This window comes from Emys orbicularis, chromosome 1 (assembly GCF_028017835.1).
Source record: "Emys orbicularis isolate rEmyOrb1 chromosome 1, rEmyOrb1.hap1, whole genome shotgun sequence".
NCBI classification, from domain to species: Eukaryota; Metazoa; Chordata; order Testudines; family Emydidae; genus Emys; species Emys orbicularis.
This window is the reverse complement of record NC_088683.1, coordinates 173450442-173477552: the sequence shown is the minus strand read 5'-3', so window position 1 is coordinate 173477552 and position 27111 is coordinate 173450442. Positions and strand designations below refer to the sequence as shown.

General features: G+C 41.8%; 2 protein-coding genes across 3 annotated transcripts in view; both read right to left on the bottom strand.

Annotated features, from left to right (window-relative positions):
• Positions 1-123: 123 nt before the first annotated feature.
• On the bottom strand, positions 124-17183 carry ABHD10 (abhydrolase domain containing 10, depalmitoylase). Its single transcript, XM_065414493.1, has 5 exons — positions 17109-17183; positions 6970-7153; positions 4932-5043; positions 3924-4061; positions 124-899 (listed from the first exon to the last, which is right to left on the bottom strand). Exons 2-5 carry the CDS (start codon positions 7032-7034, stop codon positions 558-560), a joined length of 657 nt encoding a protein of 218 aa, XP_065270565.1. The 5' UTR covers positions 7035-7153; positions 17109-17183; the 3' UTR covers positions 124-557.
• A 4850-nt stretch (positions 17184-22033) lies between these two features.
• Positions 22034-27111, bottom strand: part of PHLDB2 (pleckstrin homology like domain family B member 2) — a 70909-nt gene continuing 65831 nt past the window's right edge. For both annotated transcript variants that reach the window (XM_065416360.1, XM_065416369.1), the window contains 3 exons: positions 26843-27062; positions 24103-24188; positions 22034-22174 (listed from right to left, as the gene is read on the bottom strand). In XM_065416360.1, the coding sequence (XP_065272432.1) occupies positions 22034-22174; positions 24103-24188; positions 26843-27062 (447 nt within the window). The remainder of the gene's footprint in view (positions 22175-24102; positions 24189-26842; positions 27063-27111) is intronic.

Below are 27111 nucleotides of genomic sequence, written 5' to 3'. Positions count from 1 at the left end.
CTTTATTATGCTGCATTTTCCCCCATTCTATTTCTAGGGGCATTATTTAATTGAACATTTCAGGTACATATTTGGGGTGGGAAGGCTCCCACACAAGTTTCAGAACTCAGAAATGGAATAATGTTAAAGCATAAAACATAATATTTATTTTAGGATGTCAAAAGGAATAAAAAAATTAAGTTGTACTGTACAGTTCTAATAGTAGCAAAAATTAACCATTGGCACAAATGTAAGAAAGGGAAACATGTTTCAGTACAAAATAGTGTAGGAAACTTGAAAAAAAAGTCACAGGAAATCAAGGTGGGGGAAAGTTTTCCAACAAACAGCAGCATTTTCTTCACATTTTCTACCATTTGTGCAAATGCAGCATTAAGAAAACACCTTTATTTACAAAACAGAGGTAAGGAGACAGAAATTAAAGCTCCACTTCCTTTCTTTTGTGACCTTTGCATCCTTCCAGATTCAGCAGTGTTCCATTGCCATAAAAAAAGTGAGGTTTTGGTTAATCACAGAAGAGATCTGAGTGTTAAGCTCATGCATTAGTGCTAACATGCAACTCATGCTAGGGTTGTCAGCTTGTCAATTAAATCATCAACAGTGTACACAAGAAGTTTCATGTCATCCTTCTCATTCATTCGGTGCTGACCAACTTTGCGGAGGATCACGTCCACATCTGTGCTGACAACACGATCTGCAATTTTCATGGATACCTGCCATGGGACATCTTCATCCTTCATGCCATGGATAAGTTTTATAGGGCAGGTTATAGGAATAGGATTGCTCAACAGACAGTGGTTTTCTGCTTCTTTAATGAACTCATATGACAAACAATAAAACCCTTCCTCGTTGTGTTTTGTTGGCAGCTTCCATTCACCCTTTTCTTCTATTTCTTTTTGGACCTGTTTTAGAAAAGAAAAAGAATATTCCAGACAAATGCGATTCACTCTTATTAAACGAGGCAAGCAGACTCCTTGACTCTGTTTTCAGCACATTACTAAGAGCAAACAAAAACAAACAAAAAACCCCAAACTCTTACAAACTTATCCTTACCAGTTGAGGTCAGGAGGCGGAAGAGGGGCGTATCTGACCCATTCCTGTAACCCCCCTGACATCTACAGGAGGGAAACACCCACAATGAGTCTCAGAAGCTGATCTGTACCTCCCTCCCACAAACTTCAGCTATTCAGGGCTCTCACACAGCAGGCCTCTCAGCCATGACCCAGCCAAAAGAGTCAGCAGCCCCCTACAACCCACAACTGGTTTTAGTCCTTGTGAAGTCAACCAAGGCTCGGAAGAGTTCACTAACTGTCAATGAGCGAAAGACTCATGGGGAATAGGGGTTTTTCACTCCTTGGCCTCCAAAGGCTTGTCATGAGCTCTCTCCTCTATCACACCTCAGGAGGTCCACAGAAAGGGAAAGGTGGAAATATTACCTGATCTGCTTTCCCCCAGCCGAAGACCCCTGCACCCTCCAATCTCAACTGACTTCCCTCAAGTCTTCAGAGGCTCAGGGCTTCATTCCTTTGGACCTCACAAAGAAGTCACCAAGGAAGGGGACCCGATGAAGACAGGGGGGTTACCAGTGGGGGGAGGGAGGAGACAATTTGTGGCCTTTCTTCCCTCCTGGGGAAATTCTTTGAGCATGCAGGAGTTAAGCCTCACAAAAAGAGACACATAAAAAAGCCCATCAAAACCAAACCCTCCCACCCAAAGTTTTTTGGTGGACATTCCCTCCCTCCACCCTTGAGATCAGGTTATATTATAAGGTATCGCTAGCAAGAACCAAAAAGCTACTACACTAGAGTTCTGCACTCAGGTAAACACTTCAATAATTACTGTGTCAAATTTGGAGCCCAAATCCAGTTCATTTCAAATTATATAGAAAAATCCTACTTCAACCCCAGATCTAACCTACCAAAATTTAAGTCAGGTTCAAATGGAAGTAGTTGTCACAACTGCATCTGTATTCCCACTCTGTGGTCCAGCAAGGACACCCATTTTAGGCTCCCAGACTCTCAGCTGTTACCTCTTCTGTTGAGAGACCCGTATCTCTCTTGGTCCTGACTGGAGTATTTCCAGGCTGCACAGCTCCCTGCCTACACTGTGAATTCCCCAGAAAGACAGACTACTTAAACAGGCTGTGCTTTGCTTTCTCAGAGGCTATAAACAGTGTAATTGCCACAGTTACAAGTTACCACACAGCTTTTTCCTAAACAGGCACATTTACTCTTAAGATGACAGCATTACAGAAGACCTATTAAAACAATAAAACCTACATGCAGGCTGATATGCGTACCAGAGATCACCTCCAACTCCAAGGAGGGCTCTGGTAAGCCATCAGTCCTTAAAACCCCACAGAGGGTGTGTGGTTTCAAGTTCATACAAGCTTTTACTCTGAACAAGCACCCATAGGCATACACCTTTCTTTCACTTGGGTCTTCAGAGACCATGAATAGGTAATGACAATGGTTCTCCCCTCAGGGCATAGTTTCAAAAAGGTTGTGATGGGAACCTGCATTCATCTCCCTCCAGGTCCTTTCTAACAAACCCATTTAACTTGGTTTGTCCCAAAAGTTCCTTTTTGTCTGGCATATTGTTTGAAATAGTCCTTTGAAGCGCATTACACTTCTCCAGGGTTTACACTGGCCCCATCTCTTCCCCCAAGAGATGTCACATACAATCCCAAAATAATACATCAACTTTGCATTCATGACACAAAGGATTCCAAAGCTATTTCAACGTAATGCAGTAAGTTCTTCCAAAGATATTGCAGGAAACTGCCATATCTGTCACAGTGGTGTTGGTATATGAAGTTACTTTCTAGCCTTGGACATCGAATAGTTACACTTACCTCAATCTTTCCCTCCCCAACTCTTTGCTCAATCATCCTGCCTATCATTCAGACCCATATCCCAGAAGTCATTTGATTCAGACTTCTCTCTAGGTCCTCAGTCAGGATCTCCCTTTAGATCTTCTTTCTGCACAACATCTTTAAAAAACAACCTTCTTATCCATCCATGAAGCTAAGCCTTATCCAAGCCCTAATCATCTCACGTCTCAATTACTGCAACATCCTTCCCTTTGGCCTTGACAAATGCCATTTTGCCCCATTCATATCCATTCAGAATGCTTCTTCAAATATTTTCTTAGTCTGCTGCTTGACCACATCACCACTCTTTTCCCATGCACCTCCCCTTCCCCGCAGTTCCCTTTTCTCTAGCTTATCAAATATAAGCTACTTGTCTTCACTTTCAAGGCTCTTCACTGCTTATCCCCACCCTATCTATCATCTCTCATTCACTATTGAAATGTCAATTCCTGCCTCTGATCAGTCCATGTTACCAGCCTCAACGGGCCACTTGTTAAATTTTCAAACCAGCATCTTTTTGCTTTCTCCTATACTGCTCCTCATATATGTGAGGTGCTCCTGGTAAAAAGCGCAAAGCTACCTACCTCTTATCCCCTTTCATAACCCTCCTCAGAACTCTTTGTCATGATACCTACAAAATCCTGACAACAGTTAGATTGCTGGTGTGATGAGACCACTGCCTATTATGCTGACGAATACTGTCTTTGTTCTCCATTCATCTGTATCTATCTGATATCTCTTTTTCTTATACTTAGATTTTAAGTTGCTTGGGGCAGGTATCTTTTTGTTTTGTGCTTCTACTGTGCCTAACACAATGAGTCCCTGGTCCACAATTAAGGCTCTTATATACGGTGGTTGTAAGAAGTCTTCATTTTAACTAATTCTGACAATTTCACTCAGAAATTTCACTATTTTGCAGGCTGCTAACTCAACACCAACTCTTACAGTCCATTTAACCATAAGATACACAATGAAAAAATTTAATAACGGGATTTCACACCAGTAAGTTTTCAAAATTTGCAAAAACAGAACATTAAAAGCCGTTAACATTTACCTCAAGGGGAAGTTGTTTAAAAGTTGTTACAAGATAGTCTGCAGCTGCAGCTACTCCAACTACAGCGGCCACCTTTTCTGGACGAGCTATTGCTGCATGAAGCATCAGCCATCCACCTAAGCTGGATCCCACTAGAATCTTAAAATAAGATTTGAAAAACAAAAACACACAAAATGATTTTTTATTTAAATTACCAATTTACTTTTTTTTTTTTTTAAATCAAAATATTTTCAGTTTTGTTTAGCTACTTAAACCTGGGGCATAATCCTGCTGCCCTTACAGCCATTCTGCGGGGTAACTTCCAATGGGAATTTTGCCTGAGTAAGCATCACGAGATCTGGCATTTAACTATTGTTTTTTGTTCAGTGGGGCAGGTTATTGCTTTCTCAGACTGACCCACTGTAAACAAAACGAGAATTGAAATGTAGTTGAGCATCGAGTACTTTTACTTTTTATTTTTCCAGCTGTTGAAGTGCTTTAACATCTTTAAAGAAATGAGCCTTGTAAAGGCTCATTAATAAAAGTCAGACAAACACACAAAACAAGTTTTAACACATTACAATACAGTAGTTCTAATATTCACTCTGAGCTATATTAGAAGTAATTACTTAGTAGAACTCCCTCTCATTAATTTAAACTGAGCAGTATGTAGTATTTGAAAGCGTCCATTGCAATGGTATCTATGCAATGGACAGCTTAACACTGACTTCCTGACTTTATTTTGTTTTGAACTAAAATGATTTCTCCCCAAGTTGTTTCATTACCTAATCTAGTTTATTTTCCATTTAGTGTTGTTCTACAATGTTATTTCCATTGCTATTAGCTTGTTGATCAGCACCTCCATCCCTGTGTAAGGTACTTCGTGACTGATACTTTTTTGTTCCATTTGAAACAACTCAAACTGGAAATGAGTACAAAGGTAGTTCTTTTCTTTTTTATAGAAGATCATTCACAAGGACCATTAAACTGTATTTCTGGCTTATGCTATATTTAAAAATAAAATATAACCTGTGGTCCATCTGTGAGTTCATCTAGTACAGACAAAACATCCTTCCTCCACTTTCCAACCGTACACTCTTGAAGATTACCATCTGAACTTCCACATCCTGTATAATCAAATCTGCAAGTTAACAGTCAAGATAAAAATTTAATATTACTTACGAAACAAGCTGCATCAAACAGTACCTACACAGAACAGGAACAATACTCTTCACTGTTAATCAGAATTAAACAATTGCAATAAAGGCAACATACCTCATAATCATGGAGGTTTTCAGAAATTTCAGTTAAGAGAGAAAGTTACCGTATATACTCGATCATAAGCCGGTTCGTTTATAAGCCGACCCCCCCCCGATGCAGAAGTAAAAATGGAAAATTTTTATAACCCGTTCATAAGCCGACCCTATAATTCAGGGTTCAGCAAACTTTGGCTCCCGGGCCATGAGGATAAGCCGCTGGCGGGCCAAGATGGTTTGTTTACCTCGAGTGTCTGCAGGCACGGAGGTAAACCTAAGTAAACAAAGTGTCCCAGCGCGCCAGCGGCTTACCCTGACGGGCCGGGACAGCAACTGGTGGGGAAATTCTTTTGGGGGGGAGAAACTGGGAGTCAGGGGAGTAACCCCTGTGACCACCCCCCACATGACCCCACCTTATCTGGGGAGGGCCAGGGGAGGATGTCTCTGACCTGGCTGGAGCTGCTCCAGCAGGCTGGGCAGCGTGGTCGCAGCCTGCTCTGGCGGGCCAGATCTGGCGGCGCGGCCGCAGCATGTTCCATCGGGCTGGGCCGGGCAGCGTGCTCTGGAGCCCGGGCGGCGTGGCCACAGCCTGCTCTGGGGGGCGGGGCCGAGCAGCATGGCTGAAGCCTGCCAGCCCCGGAGCTGCAGCTGCTTTGGAGGCTGGGAGGAGAGCAGCGTGGCCAGAAGCGGAGAGACTTTGGCACCACCTCTTCCCTTCTGGCTCTGCTGGCTGTGCTGCCTCTCCTTGTTCCCTCTGTTGGGGGGGATGGATTGTGTCCCACCTCTCCCTCTCTATACCTGTTCATAAGCCGACCCCCGACTCTGGTGTTTCCCTTTTTTACTAAAAAAATTTGGCTTATGAACAAGTATATACGGTACTCTTGGACGTCAAATCATATACATAGGGATTTGGGAGCACGAGACAACTAGGAGATGCAGTGCACCCATGCACTAACTAGCTTGTTAAATTTGGATTTGCAGATTTAACTCAGACATATGGACAGGACTGTCCTTGAAGAACGAGTCAAAGACCTACATGATTTTTTCATTTTTAGATTTTCAAGTCAAGAGTCTCCTTCATATACTATACATGGTTCATAAATGTGTCGTCAAGTACTGAGACTGTACATCCTTATTACATTCTGTACCTTCTTAAATAATGTTTCATCTGTACTATGCGATTCATTTCACTAGGTATACTCCTCTAAACCCACTCAAGATACTTGACCAATAGACACTAATCTGCATTCATAAGAGTTAGCAGTTGAGTCATCACAAATAGCATTCTGTAAGAGAGCTAAAACAAGAGCTCTGTCCTAAGGCCCAAATCCAGGGGCTCCAAGCAGGAGTCCACCAACACAGTGCCCCTTGCAGGGTGGAGTTTAAGCATGCAGTAACTATTTAATTTATATGTATTAACCATAATATAAGTGAAGATTTCCATTTTCAAAGATTTTTCATTTTTATGCTGATAATCTTACTATTTCATGAAGCATATCACTCAGGTTAGAACAGAGATAATTACAATTTCAATGAGTCATGCAAGTGTGTTGAAAAATTCATTTTACTGATTTAAATAACTTCTGCATAGAAAAGATGAACATATCTCAGATACAGATTGATGGTAACACCATCACAAGAGGCAGACATTATTGCTTATATTGCATGCTTTCAATCAGATGTCAAAATCTAACAGGCTGAAGCGGGGGAGGAATTTTCAGCATCCTAGTCGTATTTTCACAGAATTCCTCATTCCTGGCTGCCATACTATAATTCATGCTAGTTTCTCTAAACAATCTTCTTGACTGTACCTTACAAAGGCATGACCGAGAGATTTGCAGAAGTCCTGGAGTGCAACTGCTTTCTGCCCATTCATATTTGAATTAAGGCCTGGGAGGAAGACAACACCTGGGTTCTTGCCTTTTATCTTATTATAAGCTAGATTTGGACGATCAGGTCGACTAAGGAAACTGACTGATGCCTTCTGTCTGCAAGCTTTAAAAACACAAAAAAAGACATTTTATAAAGAAAATCATCATCAGAAATACTTAAGTACTTGAGGTAAGATACCAGAAAACATATTAGAAATCATCTTGAAACAAAATATTTTAGTTTAAGTAAAATACTCAATCCCAACAGAGTTTTGAAATTATGTTCAATACTATCTATTAGTACAATTTCAAATCTTCTGGGACCACACAGCTATCTGGGTGAAAAAAGCAAGATGATATTCAAGTCATGCAATACTAACAGTTTCACTCTATAATCAGAAGCGTGGTTGACTAACCCTTGTCAGTTTTTAAAGGGTTTGCACACAACTGAATGTTACTGAATCTTGATTTGTTACTAATTTCATATTTCCTCAATAACTTTAGTTATCTGGTTAGTTTAAAGTTATTTATTTGCGCTTCCTTATTATTTGCCTCTCTGCTATTCTGAAGTAGTATGTTTTTCAAAATTAATCTTAAGAAGTGAAGTTTTTATTTACATGGTACCATAGGTGTGGAACAAGCTACAATCAAAGGCACCAGTCCTCCATAGAGAACTACAAACTCAGTCCATCTCCTGCCCAGAGTCCCACTGTAATCAATGTTAAACAGAATGGGGATAAGTTGGGAGGAGGTGAGAACAATGAAACAAGCTTTGGATTTTTCCACCATACGAAAACCAATACATGGAAGTAACATTACTGTACTGAAAGCCCAACAGAAATTCAATAAATAAAAAGTTAGTCAAACTTTAGTAGTGCAACTAACATCATTGCAGTAATGCCAACTTAGTCTGGAGACTATTGCTAGTTATTTTGCTCCTTTTCAATTGATACTTCAATATTAATGGGGCAATCAGAAATTTGTATGTTAAAACAGGTTTTTTTTCCAAGACTCATAATTCCATCCTAAATTGCTGCTACTTATACAGTTTCAACAAGGAATAAATCTAACACATTTTTCTCTTTTTTCAGCTTACTAATAAGGAAAACCTAGAAGTCTTAGAATTTCACCTAGTGGAATCTTTGAACACCATGTTCTCAAGTTGCCCAATAAAAAAACAAAAAAAACAAAAACAAAAAACAAACAAAAAAATAAAAACACAAAAAATCTGCCGGTGATTTAAAGGGCCCGGGCTCCCCGCAGCCCAGAGCTCTTTAAATCACCGCCGGAGCCCTGCCGCCCCTACCCCAATATAACGGGGTTGCAGCTATAACGCGGTAGGGATTTTTGGCTCCCCACGACCGCGTTATATCGGGGTAGAGGTGTATATTCAATTATTTCAGTTCAATGACTAGTTCCTTCAGAGTTAAAAATCTCTCTCTCTCTCTCAACCCGGAGTGGAAAAAACAGCAACACTTGTTTTCCTCTTTTAAACTATGCATAAAACTAATCGTAGATCTTATTTTCTTACTAATTTTAAAACCTTGAAGGACATGTGGAAACCTGAAACAATAAGTTCAATTCACCAAGTTTAAATAACACTTGCTTTGGTTAATAAACATATTCATTTTAAATTAAAACATGTTTTGATACTTTGTGATAAACTGTTTTCTTATCCAGCACATTTTATAGTAGTTTTATTTGATTAAATCAATTGTAAAATATTTTTGTGCATTTTTAATTGAATTTTTATCCAAATACAGCTTTACCCAAATCACAAGTGAAAAGTTAATCATCTAGTAAATAATACATCGTTCATCATTTTCTAACGTCATAAAGCTAAAAATTAACGAGTTCTATATAACTGCTTAAATGAGCGAATATAGATAGTGTGTCCTCGTGGTCAGCAAAAAATATCAAGTTTAGTATAACGGCTATATTGAGGTGCAAATCAATGTGTTTTAAAGGTTATCAACCAATGGAAAAAAACCAATCTTTTTATATGAAAATAGATAAAATGTAAAAATATAAAAAACTATTAAAATCAATGACTTAAATCAAGATTCTTGCTTGTTGATTTAAAGCATAATTAAGATCTGATTTAAAATCAATCCACCCTGCTTTAAGAAAAGAAATCATACAAACAGTTATAGAAACTCTTCAGGCAACATTGCTGCTTGCTCTGCTACAGCTGTATTTGGTATTTGAGTCTGGCCAGGCCTAAAGCTATCCTGTGATTTATGGCTCAATCATGAAATGATTAATTTGGCAAAAGCAGCTTTTAGACGTTGCTAGAAATATGACAACCTCTGCAAAGTCTGATCAACCATGAGAGTTTGGGCTGATGAGGTAAAAACTGTGAGTAGGAGTTATTGTATCATTATCTTTTCACATGTTATCTTGCTAGATATTTTTAGCAAAGGAGATCTATGGAAACCCTAGACATTCTCCTCTTTACCACCTGAGGTTCAGTAAAGGTCTTATTAAGCAAACTTACTTTTGTAAGTCTCCTCTGGACTCAGTTTCTTCAGTTCCAAAACCCCCTGTCACTACTAAATCATTTAATAACATCAATGGAGACACTCTCTCGTTATTATGCCAACACTAAAATGACAGTCACCTGTCTAGGCCGTTTACATTATTGATACAACAAAGATTGCCTGCATCATTTCCCCCCACTGGGCTTTTGATAGTGGCAGGTCTGCTTTGTGCGATCAGAAACCAAGTTTGACAGACTTTCTGTCATTCTGAACTTATCAATGGCCAGAAAAAACGCTTGCTATGTATTAATACTACTACTTTTCAAGCTAGATCCTTGAAGTTGAGGGGTTTTATTTCAGTTAATGTGTATTACAACCTCATGCCTCTTCTTCTCGTTCCTCTAATGAATTGAGCATGCTCAATACTTGTCATTTTTCACATTCTCCTTTGTAATTTTAATATTCTGAGTCAGTAAAGAACAAAATTCAGATCCTTGGACTCCTCGGGAGCATTAAATTTTAAGCAGTGATAGCCAAGCACCAAATTTCAAATCCTTAAACCATTCTAGAACCAACAATGAGCTGCTTGTAATCGACTATTCCATCTCACGGCACCTTAGCTAAGTTATTTAAGTTAACCGTATCTAACTGAAATAACTGTTCAATTATGTCACTTAAGTACAAATGCTGACACACACAAAATGATGCTTAATTTCGAATTAAAAAAAACTATACCCCTCTACTAGCAACACTGTAGTTAGACAACCAGCCTCTGAAAAGCAAGTTCAAGTACATTTATTGCTGTACAAAAACTTCAGTCAGAGTCTGAAATCCATCACTTCTTTAAGAAGTTACAACAGCAGTGTTTTCTAGATTTAATTTCATAATTAATAAAATGAAGCTCAGAAAAGCTTCAATGAAAAGACAGAATTGCCACATGGGCTTTCTAAAAACTAAAGTCCTTTATCATAAAAATATTTCAGTATAAAGGGCTGGCTTTATATTAGAGAAAAATACTCAAGTGGTACAAACCCTCCCCTGCGCCCAATGTTGAGAGATAGCACAGATGTACCAGTAAGTAAACAACAGTATGCTCCCATGAACTCACTGTCATTAGGCAATTTCAGTAAGTTGACAAATTTGCTGACTCAAAATGAAATGGTTATTTTTGGTGAAAATTTTACCAGATTAATCACACACACAAAGGCAAAGTTAGTTTCTGAAGAGTACACGCCACTAACATCCTAAAAATATTTTGAAGTCACTGTCATACTTAGAGGAATCAACTTCTTGTCAAACAATTTTAAACTCAGACTGAAGCCAGTCTTCCCCGTGAAGTCTCTTAATACAGTAGTTATTTTAATAACAATAAAACAATATTTTCAAGAGTCCCACTGCAGCTGGATAAAGCACCAATACTGTAGAAGATATTTCAATAAGCTTCTCCATTTAGCAGAAAGAACCAATCCCAAACACAAGGAAAGTAACTGGTTGAGCTGCTGTTTAGAGGATGATCAAACTACCAGTTAAATATAAAAGGCTTATGATTAATAGGGAAGGGAAAATTTCAACAGAGATTTAAAGCCAAATTTTCATGTTCTGTTCACTCAAACGTGAGTGGAAACAAAAAACAAAACAAAAGTCCATTTTTAAGTTCAAGAAATGCATTCTAATAAAGGGAAAGCTCCCTACGCCACAGGAATAGGTATATTCTAAAGGCAGCAGATTTACTCCTGATAGGAGAAGCTTCCTGTGCAGCTCTAACCCCTTCTGGTTATTACTGGACATGGCAATGTTGAGTGAAATGGGGCTGTAGCATGGAGACATGGGGCAGTTGCAAGAAACTCAAGGGTCCCTGCTCCAAAATGGTGATAAATCACGGACTCAACATTGTGTGTGTAGATCAGGGGTAGGCAACCTATGGCACACGTGCCAAAGGCGGCACACGAGCTGATTTTCAGTGGCACTCACACTGCCTGGGTCCTGGACACTGGTCTGGGGGGCTCTGCATTTTAATTTAATTTTAAATGAAGCTTCTTAAACCTTTTAAAAACCTTATTTACTTTACATACAACAATAGTTTCGTTATATATTATAGACTTATAGAAAGAGACCTTCTAAAAACGTTAAAATGTATTACTGGCACGTGAAACCTTAAATTAGAGTGAATAAATGAAGACTCGGCACACCACTTCTGAAAGGTTGCCGACCCCCGATTGCAACAAAGATCAAAGATCATAGAATATCAGGGTTGGAAGGGACCTCAGGAGGTCATCTAGTCCAACCCCCTGCTCAAAGCAGGGCCAATCTCCGGACAGATTTTTGCCCCAGATCCCTAAATGGACCCTTCAAGGATTGAACTCACAACCCTGGGTTTAGCAGGCCAATGTTCAAACCACTGAGCTATGAAAAAAGTGATGAACAGTTAAGAACTGGGATCTGTTTTTGATACCATTTTATTAAACCATAATGACTCCATTACTAGGTATCCCAACCCTATATAATGGGAAGAACAGTTACTTTTCAGCAGTTGCTGAAATACTGACACAAAGAAACTGGTTCAGGACTGAGCTTAATCCATAAAAGCAAGGAAACTGAGTGATCAGTTCCTCAATGTCATTTAAATGTAGTTCTCTAGTTCCAATGCCATCTATAGAAAGAGTGGAAAGCCCCTACCGTGTACCTAAGAGGACATGATGGACTATAATGATTCCTTGGAGCCATTATTTATTGTACAGAACCAGGATGAAACCAGCATTTTAGTTGGAGTTGTCAGATTGATCTTTCAGATAAAGAAGACAACATTTATCATGTCAGCTAAAAAGCCTAAGCAAAAATATCTGGTTCTCTCTCTCCACATACCATAAGAGCAAGAATCCAGTTATCAAAAAGTCAGAGGGTATGTGACAGAGGAGATAACAAATGCTGGGGTCACCTGTATGTTTGAACTGAAGGCTGCATCTGGAACAATACATGTGTGAAAATGTGTAGTACAAAAGGCTATCACATTTGCATGCCATTTCTGTCCAGTAGGATTCTGATAATTTATCATTCCTGCCCTCCTCCAAGTTTTAAGATGAATACTACCACTATGAACAATGCTGCTTAAAATTCATGGTATACAGTGAAGATAAGTATCTCTCTGTTGTGGTCATCTTTTTTTCTGTCTCTTATTCTATTTCTGCTTGGAGGTACAATAACAATACATTTAGTCTGTCAGATGTGCATTTGCTTGGAAAAGAGTATACTTATACAACTTCTAATTATCATCCGCTAAATAGGTACAGATTCCTCACTGTGTGGTTTGGGGGATTTTTGCCAATGCAGACACATTGTTCTTATAGTTCATGTTCTCCCACTATCCACAAGTTACTGAGGTTTGAAAATTTTCCATTGTCTTGCACATATTAGAACAGTTAAATCAGAGGGCCTAGTTAACATTAGACAAATCATCTACATCAGGGATTTCTCAACCTTTTTCTTTCTGAGCCCCTGCAACGTGCTATGAAAACTCCAGGGCCCAGCAGGTGGAAGGGGAAAGGGCAGGTTTGGGGCTTTAGCGCTGGCCACTGGGCAGGAGGACTCTTGGCATAGTTGATTTCTATTTTGGAGGGGAGCAAGGCCTGGCGGGGCTCGGGCCAGCTCTGCACAGCAGGGCCCGGGGAGGGAGCACCACCTCCACTCCCAGACTCACCTCAGCTGCACCGCACCTTGTCTGGGTTGTGGGGGGCATGCATCCAACAATTATAATTCAAAGGGGGGGGGGCAGGAGGCTCAGCTCAAAAAGTTTGAAAACCACTCATGGTGCAGGGAGAGGGGAAGCTAGGGACAGTATGCAGGCAGGGGGGTAGCTCAGGGTGCATTCAGTGAGTAGCTAGGGGCTATATGCTGGGAAGGTTGCGGTCACTGCTCCAGAAGGGCTCTGGCCACCCCAGAGACGGGTCCCCCTACCTGGAAGGCTCTTACTGGCGGCAGGAGCAGCTCCCAACCCCCTTTGACTGAGAAGCAGCCACAGCCCTGGGCACCAGCAGGAGGAGGAGGAGACGGGGGAGCACTGTGGCTGCCCACTCTATGACACTGCCCGGCTCCCCACCCCACCTCCAACCTCGCCAGGACCGGGGCGGGGGGAGAGTGGAGCTGCCCCAGGACTATCCTGCTCTGGCACTGCAGTTTTGGGGGGCAACATCCCTGGTCCCTCCCATCCCCACAACTCCACTCATGTCTTTGGGCTTCTACCCCGCAAGGCATCGGGACTCAGGGCTAGCAGATCTCCTGAACCTGCCTCACAGTCCCCTAAGGGGCCACAGACCCCTAGTTGAGAACCACTGATTTCCATTACATAATTATAAACCAAGTCAGGTTTCTTATTGTTGTATTGAACACAATAAAGCAAGATGGCCACAAACAAGGCTTTTCACTTTTGAAAACACAGACTAGGCTGAAGGCTTCAGTGCCATTCAGTTTGATGCAAATTTTACACATTGGAGAGATTAAGAAAATGCTGATATACTGAATACTTCAATAGACCTCGTGGGTTTCTATAATATTTAAATTAAATCCAGTTTTTAGCAGCTTTTCAGTTGTGGATGAAGCAAAGTGATTTGGGACCATTTCCCCTCCTATATACGATCTATGAAATGCTGAGTATGGACCTTTGGACATATTAGGTCAGATTCTTAAAGCTATGTCATAAGCACTATATAATATTTACATATTATTAATTTCCAATGACCCACCTTTCACTAATGAAAAACTAATGCATCCCCAAATAAAATCTGCTGGGCCTCTACAATATTAATTCAAGGCTGACCTAGTGATGTAGTTCAGTAGATACAGAAATGCTACGCATTAAAACAAGTGGGCGACAGCATCACACCACAGAACTGTCCTGCAGCAACTAAGATCTAGTCTCCTGTTACCCTAAAGGCTATGTTCACATCATCTCCTTTTTACTTACATATGTGCACAAGTAATTATAACTTGCAACAGATGCACTATGCTGATAAGTAAGAGAGTAAATATTGATCATTGCTCTTTAAAGCTGCTATAGTACCTTTTGAGCAAAAAGTTAAAGTCAGTCATTTTTGAAGAATTGTTTTTTAAAAAAGGATTACTCTCACAATGAAATGCAAAAAAAAAACCCTATACTTTTTCAGTTCGCACAGTGTATTTAACAGCATTGTCTGTAGTCTGGTATATTATCTTGTTCTGTAGTTGAGGGGGTTGTTTGCACATCAAAGAAAATTAAAAAAAAGAAACAGTACAAGCTAAAAAAAAAAAAAAAAAATCTAGTGCGACTCTGGGCAGACATAGAACCTAAAAGCGATGTTCCTCCCTCCATCAATTTTTTTTTAAATTGGCCCTGAACCAACAATCTGATCCAGCCAAGCAGGCAGATGCCTGAAAAATTGGAAAGCTAATCTGGGTTTATCAATTTCTGTACAGCAACTTCTGTGTTCTCCACAACTCATTCAACTCAGCACAAACAAACAAAAAAGAAGGATCTTTGGGATACAAAACACCGTTCATGGTAAACAACTTTGAATAGATAGATATAGTTACCACACCTTGAGCCCTTTTTGTCATGACTCCTCCTCTTTACTTTCCTCAAAAGTTGCACTGACAGATAGTATGAGATGACAACACATGAACTATGTAATTCATATTTTATATAAGGTTTTTAATCCTGAAGTGCTTCAAACTACACAACACAAAGTAGAAATGACTGCAGTTCAAAGATGAAAAGTGGTAAACACTCAGTATATAGTACAACACATATCGATGGGAGAGGAGTGTATAAAACAGGGGAGGGGAAAGGAAAAAGAATTTTGGCCAAAGGAACACTCCTGTACTCTTACACTCCTTGTCTATACAGTGCTAGAAAATTGCATCACTTTAACTATACTGGTATGGTTTAGCAGTGTAAGTGGGGATGCAGTTACCTCAGTACAAAAGGAGTTTGTATTGGTATTGATAGTCCCATGTGGGAAGGGGAATAACTACCAGTAAATCATCTGAATTTGTTCACAGTTGTAGCTCCAGTTTAAGTGGTATATAATAACTTATTCAAAAATCAAGTACTCTACAGCCTCTATATCCAACGGGCTCACAGACTGATTTTGCTAAACTGGTTCAGAACTCAGATTCTGCTGAAACAATATGGTTGGATTGCACAAACAGACTAAATTATATTTCAACCGATTTCAGAAACAGTTATACAGGTAACAATCTACTGATGTTGGCCAGACAAATAATTGCACTTGAACTTGAGTTTTAAATTAAATTTAGCTAACTCAGTTTGAAAACAATGTAACTAGGTCTGTCTGTACAGCCTGGTGATAATACTTAAGCAGTAAATAAGCTAAGTCTGTCTCAGATCATTTTGGTGCCATTTTCCTGGAGTGACAGATTTGAAATATCTCAAGAAATACTATGTGAACAACTTAACATTTCCCCCTTATTGTTTTATTGCAAGGGCTTGCAAATTTTGCTCCAGTGAAGGCACGGACCACAGCTTCCTAAAGGCTCATGGCTGCTTTTAATATTTATTAAAGCAAGCTACAGTCAGCTGAACCCAGCATACAGTGTCTTAGGGGAAGTCTACTCAGATCAAGGTGGAGCATCAAAGGTAGTGGGATCCTCAGGAAGGCATGCTGAGCCTAGCCACACCATGAACAGATGACAAGGCAATGGCAGAATGGGTTGGACCTTAGCTACATGTCAAAAGAACTATAACAGGGTTAAAAAAACCTAGATAAATTCATGGAGGATAGGTTCATCAATGGCTATTAGCCAGGATGGGCAGGGATGGTGTCCCTAGCCTCTGTTTGCCAGAAGCTTGGAATGGATGACAGGGGATGGCTCACTTGATGATTACTTGTTCTGTTCATTCCCTCTGGGGCACCTGGCATTGGCCACTGTTGGAAGACAGGATACTGGGCTAGATGACCCTTTGGTCTGACCCAGTATGGCCATTCTTATGTTATGTTCTTATATTCTTAAGGCTGGCTAAAACATTCTCCAAGTTGAGGCCTGAGGCCTAATGCCTTCCTCATGTGCCCTCCAGCCCTGACATCCCCACCATGCACTAAGAAAGAGCTGCACTTCTGAAAAGGACACTACATGTATGTATGCCCGTAGAACCCCCGGCACGACGGTCCACGAGAAGATCAAGATTAGGGTTGCCACCTCTGAAGATGCACACACCAGGGCACCCAGGATGATCCTGAGCCCGTAACACTGGGTAGCTGGCAGTGTGGGCCAAGCACACTACAGCCTACCTCAGGTAGCTACGTCAAGAAAAGAAACACTCCTGGGAAAAACCGACGGGTCTTGATAGCACAGCAGCAAGAACAAGTGACATCCAACCCTGGAGGGCCAAAAAGCGTGAGGACACCCGCAACAGCACGGGCTAGGTGGGAGCCACAGGGAGCACGTGCTGACACAGCTCCTCCAAAGAACCCCCGCCCCCTGCGGCGCCACGTGATTCCCCGCGGGGCTGCGGGCAGAACACACGTCACAGCAGAGCGCGCCCAGGCCCCGCCCCCGGGGCCGCCTGAGCCGGGGTGGGCGCCGATAACGGCCTGGCCCCGCGCTTACCCAGTAGCTGCCCTGGAGGCCGCCGCAGCAGCAGCAGCGAGGCGCGGCCGGCCCCGGACTCTGCGCAGCGAGCAGCGGCCCTGCCGCAGATCAGTCCCCGCCACCATAGCGCCCAGACCCCGCCGCCCGCCGCTGCCATGTCCCGGCCCCGCTCTGCCCCGCGTGGGGTGAACGTCCCGCCCTCGTCGTTCCTCGGCAGTGCGGGGGCAGAACTGAGCATGCGCCTCACTGAGAAGTAGAGGTTGTGCGCATGCGTTTTTGCGTTCCCAGCCTAGTGTAATAAGGACGCTGCGTCTCCAACGTAATAAGGACGCTGCGTCGGCGCTTAAGGACCAGACTACGAGAAAGTGCGTAGGCGCCTGCGCATGACCAAAACAGGAGGATTGCGCATGCGCCCCCTCCCGCAGGCGGACAGGGAGGGGGAGGACGCATGCGCCTTGAGGCTGAGCCGGGAGAGCAGGGCCGTTCGTCCCTTGGGGGAGGGAGCCTAGTTCCTCATCGCGCCAGAGGCGCAGGCGCCGGCAATCAGCGCCAGGGAGCGCGTGGCCAGCCCGAGGCAGGGGGAGCATGTGCCTCCCCCCGCAGGACATCCCCCTCCTCCCGCCTAGAGTCCAACTTTCTAATTGCAGAAAACCGAAAGCCCTGCCCCGCCCCCTGCTCACGCCATCCCCCTCCCCTTGCTCACTAACTCAATTGCACTGGGCAAGGGAAGTGGGGAGGGCTCCAGCTGGGGGTATGGCTTGGCTGGGGCTCCGGGGTTTGGGAGGGGGCTCAGGACTGGGACAGGGGGTTGGGGTGAGGGCTCCAGCTGGAGGTGCGGGTTCTGGGATGGGGAGGTTGGGGTGCAGGAGGAGGCTCAGGGCTGGGGCTGAGGGGATGGCAGGGCAGGAGGGGGCTCAGGGCTGGGGCAGGGGGTTGAAGCATGAGAGAGGGTATGGGGTGCAGGCAGTACTGCCCTCAGGAGGCCAGTAGGGTTACCATACATCCGGATTTTCCCGAACATGTCCGGCTTTTTGGTCCTCAAATCTCCATCCAGGAGGAAATTCCAAAAAGACGGACATGTCCGGGAAAATAGGGAGGGGACATGGGGCTTGGATCCGGGCTGGAGCCGCTGGGGCTGGAGCCGGAGCTGCTGGGGCCGGGGGTGGGTCTGGGCCGGAGCCGCTCGGCCAGAACCGGGGCCCAAGCCGGGCTGGAGCCGCTGGGACCGGGGCTGGGGGTACTCGGCCGCCGGCCGGTGCCACTCGGACAAGGCCGGTGACCCGGGGCCCTAGCAGAGCTGGCGTCGTCGGGGCCAGAGCCGCATGGCTGGGGCCAGCACGCTCGGCTGGAACCGGGGCTGGCGCCCCAAGGCCCGAGCCAGGCCGGAGACGCCGGGGCCAGAGCCGCTCGGCTGGGGGGGCCGGACTGGGCTGCGCCTCCTTGCGCCCCACCGCTACCGCCCCAGTTTACCTGCTGCCTGCCTGTTTCAGGCTTCCCGCGAACATTTGATTCGCGAGGAGCAGGGGGCAGAGCGTTCAGGGGAGGGGGCAGAGTTGGGGCGGGGACTTTGGGGAAGGGGTGGAGTTGGGGTGGGGCCAGGGGAAGGGGCGGGGCTGGGGCCCCACGGAGTGTCCTCTTTTTGTTTTTTTAAAATATGGTAACCCTAGAGGCCGGGGACAGAGGAAGTCCATGCGGTCATGGCTCCCAGGAAGCGGCGGCATGTCCCTCCAGCTCCTAGGTGAAGGGGCTGACCAAGGGGCTCTGCGCACTGCCCCTGCCTGCAAGCGCCACCCTGAGTGCCACTCCACAGCCGGCCAATGGGAGCTGTGGAGTCAGCGCTCAGGGCTTGGGCAGTGCGCAGAGCCCTTTGGGCTAAGGTGACCAGATGTCCCGATTTTATAGGGACAGTCCTGATTGTTGGGTCTTTTTCTTATATTGGCTCCTATTACCCCCCACCCCCGTCCCAATTTTTCACACTTGCTGTCTGGTCACCCTACCTTGAGCAGCCCCTCCGCCTGGGAGTTGGAGGGACTGCCACCACTTCCCGGGCCTTGCGGAGCTGCCGGGGATGGAGCCTGCCTGCCCAGCTGTGGGCGGCCAACCGGATTTTTAATGAGATGTCAGGGTCCCTTTTCAGGGTTTATATAAAATAAAGTTGGTAGTTTTAGTCCAGCTTTTAGGCATCCACAGCACAAAACCCACCACTCTATATTTGCAACCTTATTGGGAGTCTCAGCAGATGAATCAAGGATTACATAGGCCATAGAGACTGAACTAACATCTTCTGCCTTCAAGCATGGGAAAAAACTTGAACTACTGCTGTTCCTGTTCTGTGGATAAATAAAAATTAAGGGCTGGCAATTCACAACTCTCAAACTAAGAAGGAAGGTTAACGAAAGATATGCACATGCAATGTAGGCAGGTAGTACTCTTCAAAAGATAGTTTTTAGGTACAACATACACCTATACTTAAAGATGTATTTTCCACAGTTCTTTTATGGAAAAGATTATTGGATCACATCAGATTTCAACTACTTTTTGCATTTGTCAACAATATTAATTATATGCAATGGAAATGATGATAGTGATAAGAAAAGCAAGACTGTTTCATAATGAAAAATCAGGTCAATGTTTAAAAATAAAAACAAACATATTTTTAAAAACATTTATTTAGAAGTCTTAATCGCATCATGCAGGATACAAAAATCATTATTAGAAAACTTGTATAATCATACATTAAAGTAAAATCAAGGTACAATCACAGAAAAAAAAATACCGGTAATTATATAAATCAAAGCAACTATTTTCTGGTATTGTTTTTATGTTTTAAAATCATTAGATTACAAATTTCTTGTAGCTGTAATCTGCACAGAAATTAAAGATAAAAATTATTCCTGATGATAACAGTTCCATCTTTCCCGATTCATCATGTCAAATCTGGCACACATCAAAACTAATAAAATGATTCTAGAGCAACCATGTGTGACCTGTGCATATCACCAAAAAAAAAAAAAAAAATTCATACCCATTCGTGCCAGATATAGGATTTTAAAAGTGCAACACTTTCTGCAAGCATAATTTATTCTGCTTTCAGGTTTTAATTTGTTTAATCCGGGGTGGCCAACCTGAGCCTGAGAAGGAGCCAGAATTTACCAGTGTACATTGTCAAAGAGCCACAGTAATACGTCAGCAGCCCCGCATCAGCTCCTCCCACCCCCCCACTCCCAGCACCTCCCACCCACCGGCAGCCCCACTGATCAGCACCTCCCCCTCCCTCTCCACACTTCCCGATCAGCTGCTTTGTGGCATGCAGGAGGCTCTGGGAGGGAGGGGGAGAAGCGAGGGCACAGCAGGCTGAGGGGAGGGCGTGGGAAGGGGTGGAGTGGGGGCAGGGCCTGTGGCAGAGCCAGGGGTTGAGCAGTGAGCACCCCCCGGCACATTGGAAAGCTGGCACCTGTAGCTCCAGCCGTGGAGTTGGTGCCTATACAAGGAGCCGCATATTAACTATTAAGGAGCCACAGGTTGGCCACCCCTGGTTTAATCAAAAGCCACTTTCTTCTTTGCTTTTAGTGTGATTTCTTTAATTAAATGAACAATATGGCACTTACAAATCCAGAATACTAAAATATGGAACTATTTGAAGATTTGCCTGAAGTCCAGGTTTTATTCAATAATAATTTATTTTTATACAATAGTCAAGGGCTAGAAAGCAGTTTTTAAATGGGAGAACATTTACAAGGAGCATACATGAAAAAATAGGTCTTTGCCATGTTTGCTACTTAAAAGTTTTTATTTATAATACTGTTTTAGTATGGGCTCTCACAACTTGCCTTTCTTTGTGCTCTACCCTATCATACGGTGAAATTCTAGGCCAGTGTATACTTTGAACAGTCTCACTGGCTGAGGTCAATGGGAGTTTTCATGCAGACTTCAATTGGGCAAAGATTTTACCCATTGATTTCAGCACGTTAGCGTTAGACTAGAATCATATCTATGGCAAGACTGAACTCCATACAACAGAAATTGCTACAGGAACCAGCCAGAGAATCAGTTCAATGCCTCCTGCAGAGAGAATGCAGAAAACTTATGGCAAAGTTAAGTTTGATACTCTTGTCTCCATTCAGTTTTACCTTGTGAGAGAGACCATCTTTGTGAAGCTATTGCTTCTTTGTTGTGCTTTATGTAAATTACTTTACACATACAGTTTATGCAACTGGTAATTTAAATGTACAGAATACTGTATTGAATTATATTAAAATTTAGGAAGAATTTTGGCATTGTTCCATTACACAAAGCTAAAGCGCAGCTCACAATTTGAGTTCATTCTTATACAGGAATCATGTAAATCTTTGGCTCTGTAGTATTTTAAAATACTAAGACAAGAACTACATGTATTGTAGGCTGGTGTGTTTGGGTTTTTCATATATATATATATTTTTATAAAATACATATAAGTACAAATTTTAAAAAGCCATCTAATTACCTATAAATGTCAAATACTGCATATTAAAAATATATGCTATTATACTGTTCTGTTCCGTTACTAAAATGTTTGCATACCAATGAGCACACACAAACAATTCTGTAAACTGTTTAGTTTGTATTTATGAAGACATCTTCTATATAGAATTTGTAAGAAATTACTATTGAATCAATATACCATACTTAAGTTGACTTGATTACTCATGATAGAACACTATGACACTTTCAATAGCTTTAGTTCTTTTGCTATTATAATGATCAACTAAAAGAAGCAAATAATCTTACTTTCACTTGTGTGTATAAAATCTTTTGATTTTGAGAGTGTGTGTGCACATCATAGGGAGAATACTTGTGACAGTTATCAATATTGTATATGGCTCTTCAAATTCACTTGCATATGGCTAAATTCATGTTTGGGGTTATTGCAATATGCCTTGTGAATGAACTCTTGCACCATTTTATTATAACATGAAGTGGGTGTAGCCTTCTGCTCCTGTAACTATAACATCCATCCATATCCTCATGGCTTCTGGCGTTGGAGCAACCATGTAATAGATTCGGTCATGAGTCTTAACACTGAAAGTGAGTAATGGGTTAGGACTCTAAAATAAAAAAGAAGCAGCAAAATCAGTTGTATGACATGAGAGCAGTTTATTGACAGTGAGTAAAATCCTGTACTGGGAGACTGTCAAGGAAAAAGCCAGTTGAGCAATGGCTACTTCACATCTCATCCTGAGTAACTCAGGATTTGCTCAACCCCATCCTGCTACCTCTAGCAGGAAACAGGTGTTGAGAGTACTCAGGCCTAATGCAGATACACTGTATGACTTACTCCTAAACTGAGCAGCAATATGTGAGACCAAATGTTGCTTCATCTCTAAACCACAATTTCCCCTGTGCACCTGCTGCAGCAAGTGATCAAAAGTGATTTTAATTCTTAAAGTCCACTTCTTGAGGATGGGTTGAAACAGCTCACAGTCCTTCCAAAGTGCAGATGCTAGTCAGGGGTACTCCTCCCAGGGCTTCAAAATCAAATCAACTCCCATCTTGGGCTAGAAACACAACTACATCCCCTGATTTAGGCCACCTGTAGCTGCAGCTCTAGTAACCTAGGATGAAATCCTGGTCCATTGAAGTCAGTGGCATAATACTCATTGACTTCACTGGAGCCAATATTTCACCCCTAAAACACCATATTCAGGAAGAACCTCTGTGTATGTGCCATCAGACGCATTTTCAGCATCTGGGACTGGTGGCAGATACGAAAAGCTCCATGTGGTCATCTCTCGCCTGCCGAGTCCTCCCTAAACCCTAATGCTGCCAGATACTCTACCACCATTTCTCTCTTTTCCAGATATGGGTGGTGGTATAGGATAGGGATTTATTGCAGAAGTTACATTTCCCTTGTGCACAGAAGTAAATCTTTAAATGTTCTTTAAGTCTGGGAGTAGGCTCTGTATCTAAGTACTGTTCTCTTTATATAATGAAAACTCCATTAATGTAAAAGAGGACAAATCTAATTGGTCTAATTCCTTGTTTTCAACCTCTGCTGATTTTTAAACATTTATATCAAGGATGAGATCCGACTACTTGGTACCTTTGCAGATGATTGGAAAATCTGAAAAGTCTCTCATCAGACTGGGACTTTTTGAGCGGAGATAGCAGAATGCTGCCCCAATACTCAGAATGGAAGAACCATTTTTCTCTTTCGTGTAAAGTAATAAACACTATCAATCCTTTGATTAAAGTGCATTATTATCCCCATTTTATAGTGAGGGAAATGTAAGCTGAGGGACTTATTTTTACCCAACGCCACAAAGGGATTGACAGTGGCACAGCAGGAATTAGAACTCAGGAGTACCTGTCGCCCCTGGCCCGTTTTGAGACCACATCACTTGCCAGGTGGAGTACATCTCTTCTGTTTCTCAATATCTTGTTTTATATATTGAACTAACAAAATTATGTATGAGAGACAAAAGGTGGGTAAGGTAAGATCTGTTATTGGACCCACTTCTGTTGGTGTCGGAGACAAGCTTTCAAGCTTAAACAGAGCTCTTCTTCAGGTCTGGGAAATTTACTCAACAGTGTCAGAGCTAAATACAAAGTGGAACAGATTGTTTACCATAAATAGTTAACACATCTGTTCCACCTTGTATTTAGCTGAAACGTCAAGTACGTTTTCCAGACCTGAAGAAGAGCTCTGTTTAAGCTCAAAAGCTTGTCTCTCTCACCAACAGAAGTTGGCCCAATGAAAGATAATATCTCACCCACCTGGTCTCTCTTATATCGTGGGACTGACACGGCTACAAGACTGCATACAAAATTAGGTATGCCAGTCATTGCCCTGGCCACTTTATCTACACATTCTATGCGTTTCCATGCCTTGTGTGTGTGTAAGGGATTTTGGGTTTTGGTTTTTTTTAGCTCTTTGAGACATGAATTTTATCTTCCTATGTCTGTACAACATCTACCACATTTTGGGTGCTATTATAGAATAATTAATAAAAATAACAAAAATGATAATGTTTACCTTATATGCATTCTTTAGATGATCATAATAGACTTCTTCAATGGCTTGGAAATATATTACTCCTTTTAATTTAGTTTCATGCTTGTCTGCAAACGAGAGAGAAACTGGGCTTTGAAAATTGAAACAAACATAAGCGTTGAAGGGTTAATTGAATTTGCATGTTCACTCCTATATTAATCAAAGACTGCACGCTAGCACTTTCGTTTGCAAAATACCCCATGGAATCTTCAGCTTGCCTTTTCAAATATGGGTAGCATATTTACAGTAGGTAAAATTGCACACAAAGTTAAATACAGTGTTCACCTTAATTTTTTTTATTAGATCATTGTTGCTAAAACATTACAACAAACTGGCACGCTAACAGTGACGTTTTCCCCCCAAAGCTGCTATGAAGACCAAATCTAGCAGACAATTTAATACTTAGTTTTACTTCAAAACAACATTGCGTGAAGACTTTTTCTATTTAAAAAAAAAATAGTTTTCCTGTTTACGGTAAACTCTCAGAAGCTTCAAACTAAAATTTTACTTGTTACTTAACAATGGTGCAAGCGGGTCCTTTACAAATTTATAACACTACTGTAGCAATGATGGTATTAAGAGACCAAGGAGAAGTTGAATCAGGGATGGCTTTAATTAGGAGACATTAAAGAGAAAAAGATTACGGACTGGATTTTCTGCACAGCCTCCAACTGGCCTCTTGTTTGGGATTGATTCCTGTCATTTATGCAGACATGTTCACCATCTAAGTTCCATTACTTGTGCCTGCAGTTTCTACTTGCAAAGAGGGTAGGCTGCTTTCATTTCCCCTGCCCCTCCAAAGTCTGGCCCTATATGCGCATTTCACTTTAGACGTGAGTAACCATTCTTACAGTTTTGGAAGAAATATTCGTGACAAAATGTTAATCTGATGATGTAATGTTCAGTGCTTAGACAATGCTTAGTCTTTGTACCAAGAAAGTTCTATATAATTTTCAGGTCAAGAACTAACTACATTTTAGTCTTTGTGCTACATTACAGGCTTCGGGGGTCAATTCTCTTTCTGCTCAGTACACTTGCAATCCTAAGGACACTATACCTGTATATTCAGTTACAGGCCATGGGCTCTACATTTATAGCATCAATACTTATCTTGGAAATTTGCTGTATTGTTAAAGTCACATTGACAGTTTCTAATGCATACCAACAGCTGCATTTGTACTCAGCTGGTATGAGGTTTTCATTTAATTTTGTTTGTTGGCTTGAGTCCTCGAGACATTATGAAATGTTTTCTTTGATAATTGACACTACATTAGAGCAGCTGTGCTGAACTCGAAACTGAAACTGGTAACTATTAAAGTAACTATCTTTTAAAAATCAGTACCAGATGGGAGCACTATACTATTTGTTAAATGCCTTGCTAATAAATAAACCAGATGTTCAGAACAGTAAAAGTGAATGTTTCTGTTTAAGTTTTACCATAACTAATATTGCAAACTATTCTGAAATATTATGGACATTTAGTGACTATAAGTATCAATTTTTCAAAAACATAAAATGGGTAATTTGTAATATATTCCTCTACCACCAATATTCAGCTCCATTCTGCCTGCTGCTAATGTAATGCCACGTGAGGAAATGGAACTGTTCAGATTTTATAGCAGATAACTGTTACCAAGCAAAGGAACACATATCACCTGATTTCTTTTACCAATGGAAGTTAAAACACTACAAAATATATTTCTGGATCCATCCCAACTTTCACATTCAAACAATAAGCCACAAAAATGTACAGTAGCACTGCAGATTTTTTGTATTTGCATCCGTTTGTATATTTCCAGTATTTTTATTTAAAACTAGTCTATGTAATAAAGCAATTTAAAGCCTATGATTTTATCTTCAAAGATGGTAGTAATCTAGATGTAGCTGTTTCTGAAATTTATTTATTGGATTTCCTTAGTCTAGAAATGACAGAAGTTTGATTGGTCTGTGTTTTAACTGCCTTTAGGAGTATGACAATTAAAACCAAGAATCTAGTTCGCATTTATCATTAAATTATGACGATGATCTTCGTCATCTCCAGACCACAAGGAACAATGTTAAAATATGTTGAGATGTTAAATTAAAGAAAGTGCGTTATAAAGGCAAGTAATTAATCTGATTTTTTTTTTAAATAAGTTAACACGAATCAAGTTCTTCTGTGAAGCCTACCAGAAATCAGGCCACCAGTGAGGACCAGGCTATACCAAAGTCAATTATAACTGATTTTATTTAATAATTAAATAACACAAAACCAGCTGTACAGTAGGAACCTGATGATCTTATTGTTGTTACCCTCCTCTGCCCTCTTCCCTCCCTTTGTCTGTTGCACTCATTTGTGTCTCATCTCAGATTGCAAACTCTTCAGAACAGGAGAAAGGAAAGAGAGATAGTGTGAGTCTGAGTGGGTGGTATATGTGTGTACATGTAAATAAAACACCCAGCATAATGGAGCCCCTTTCTGACTGAGGACTTGAAAAAGCCTCCACAACACCAACAATCACTGTTGCACATTGGACTGAATAACCATGATCATATCAGCTCCTTGTTCTAGAATGATTCCCTATCCAAAGCAAGTAACTTTGTTTGTCCCTGCTGGTTTTGAAGACCCGTAAATGACACTTAATGTAACAATAGGGCCTATGTGACAAATGTTGGGATGGGTGCACATAAGAATGGTACTGCCACAGAAGGACTCAATCCTGGCTGAAGAAACACAACCTACCTGCATAATAAGAAAATGTTCTCTTGCTTCTATCAAAAACAAACCACCGTTTTTTCCATGTTTTAATTTTCCCTCCCATTTTAATCAGAAAGCCTCGACAGGTCTTCTCCGTGAGTGAGATGTGGTAACAGGTCTCTATGTTGTGACCAGCTGTTTCGATGTGACCTCGTAGGTCGAAGTCTTCCTTTCTGATCGGCAAGTAGCGAGTCAAGGGGCGGGCCTAACACAGAGCAAAAAGATACTCCATAAATCTTTCATCTTTTTTCTTT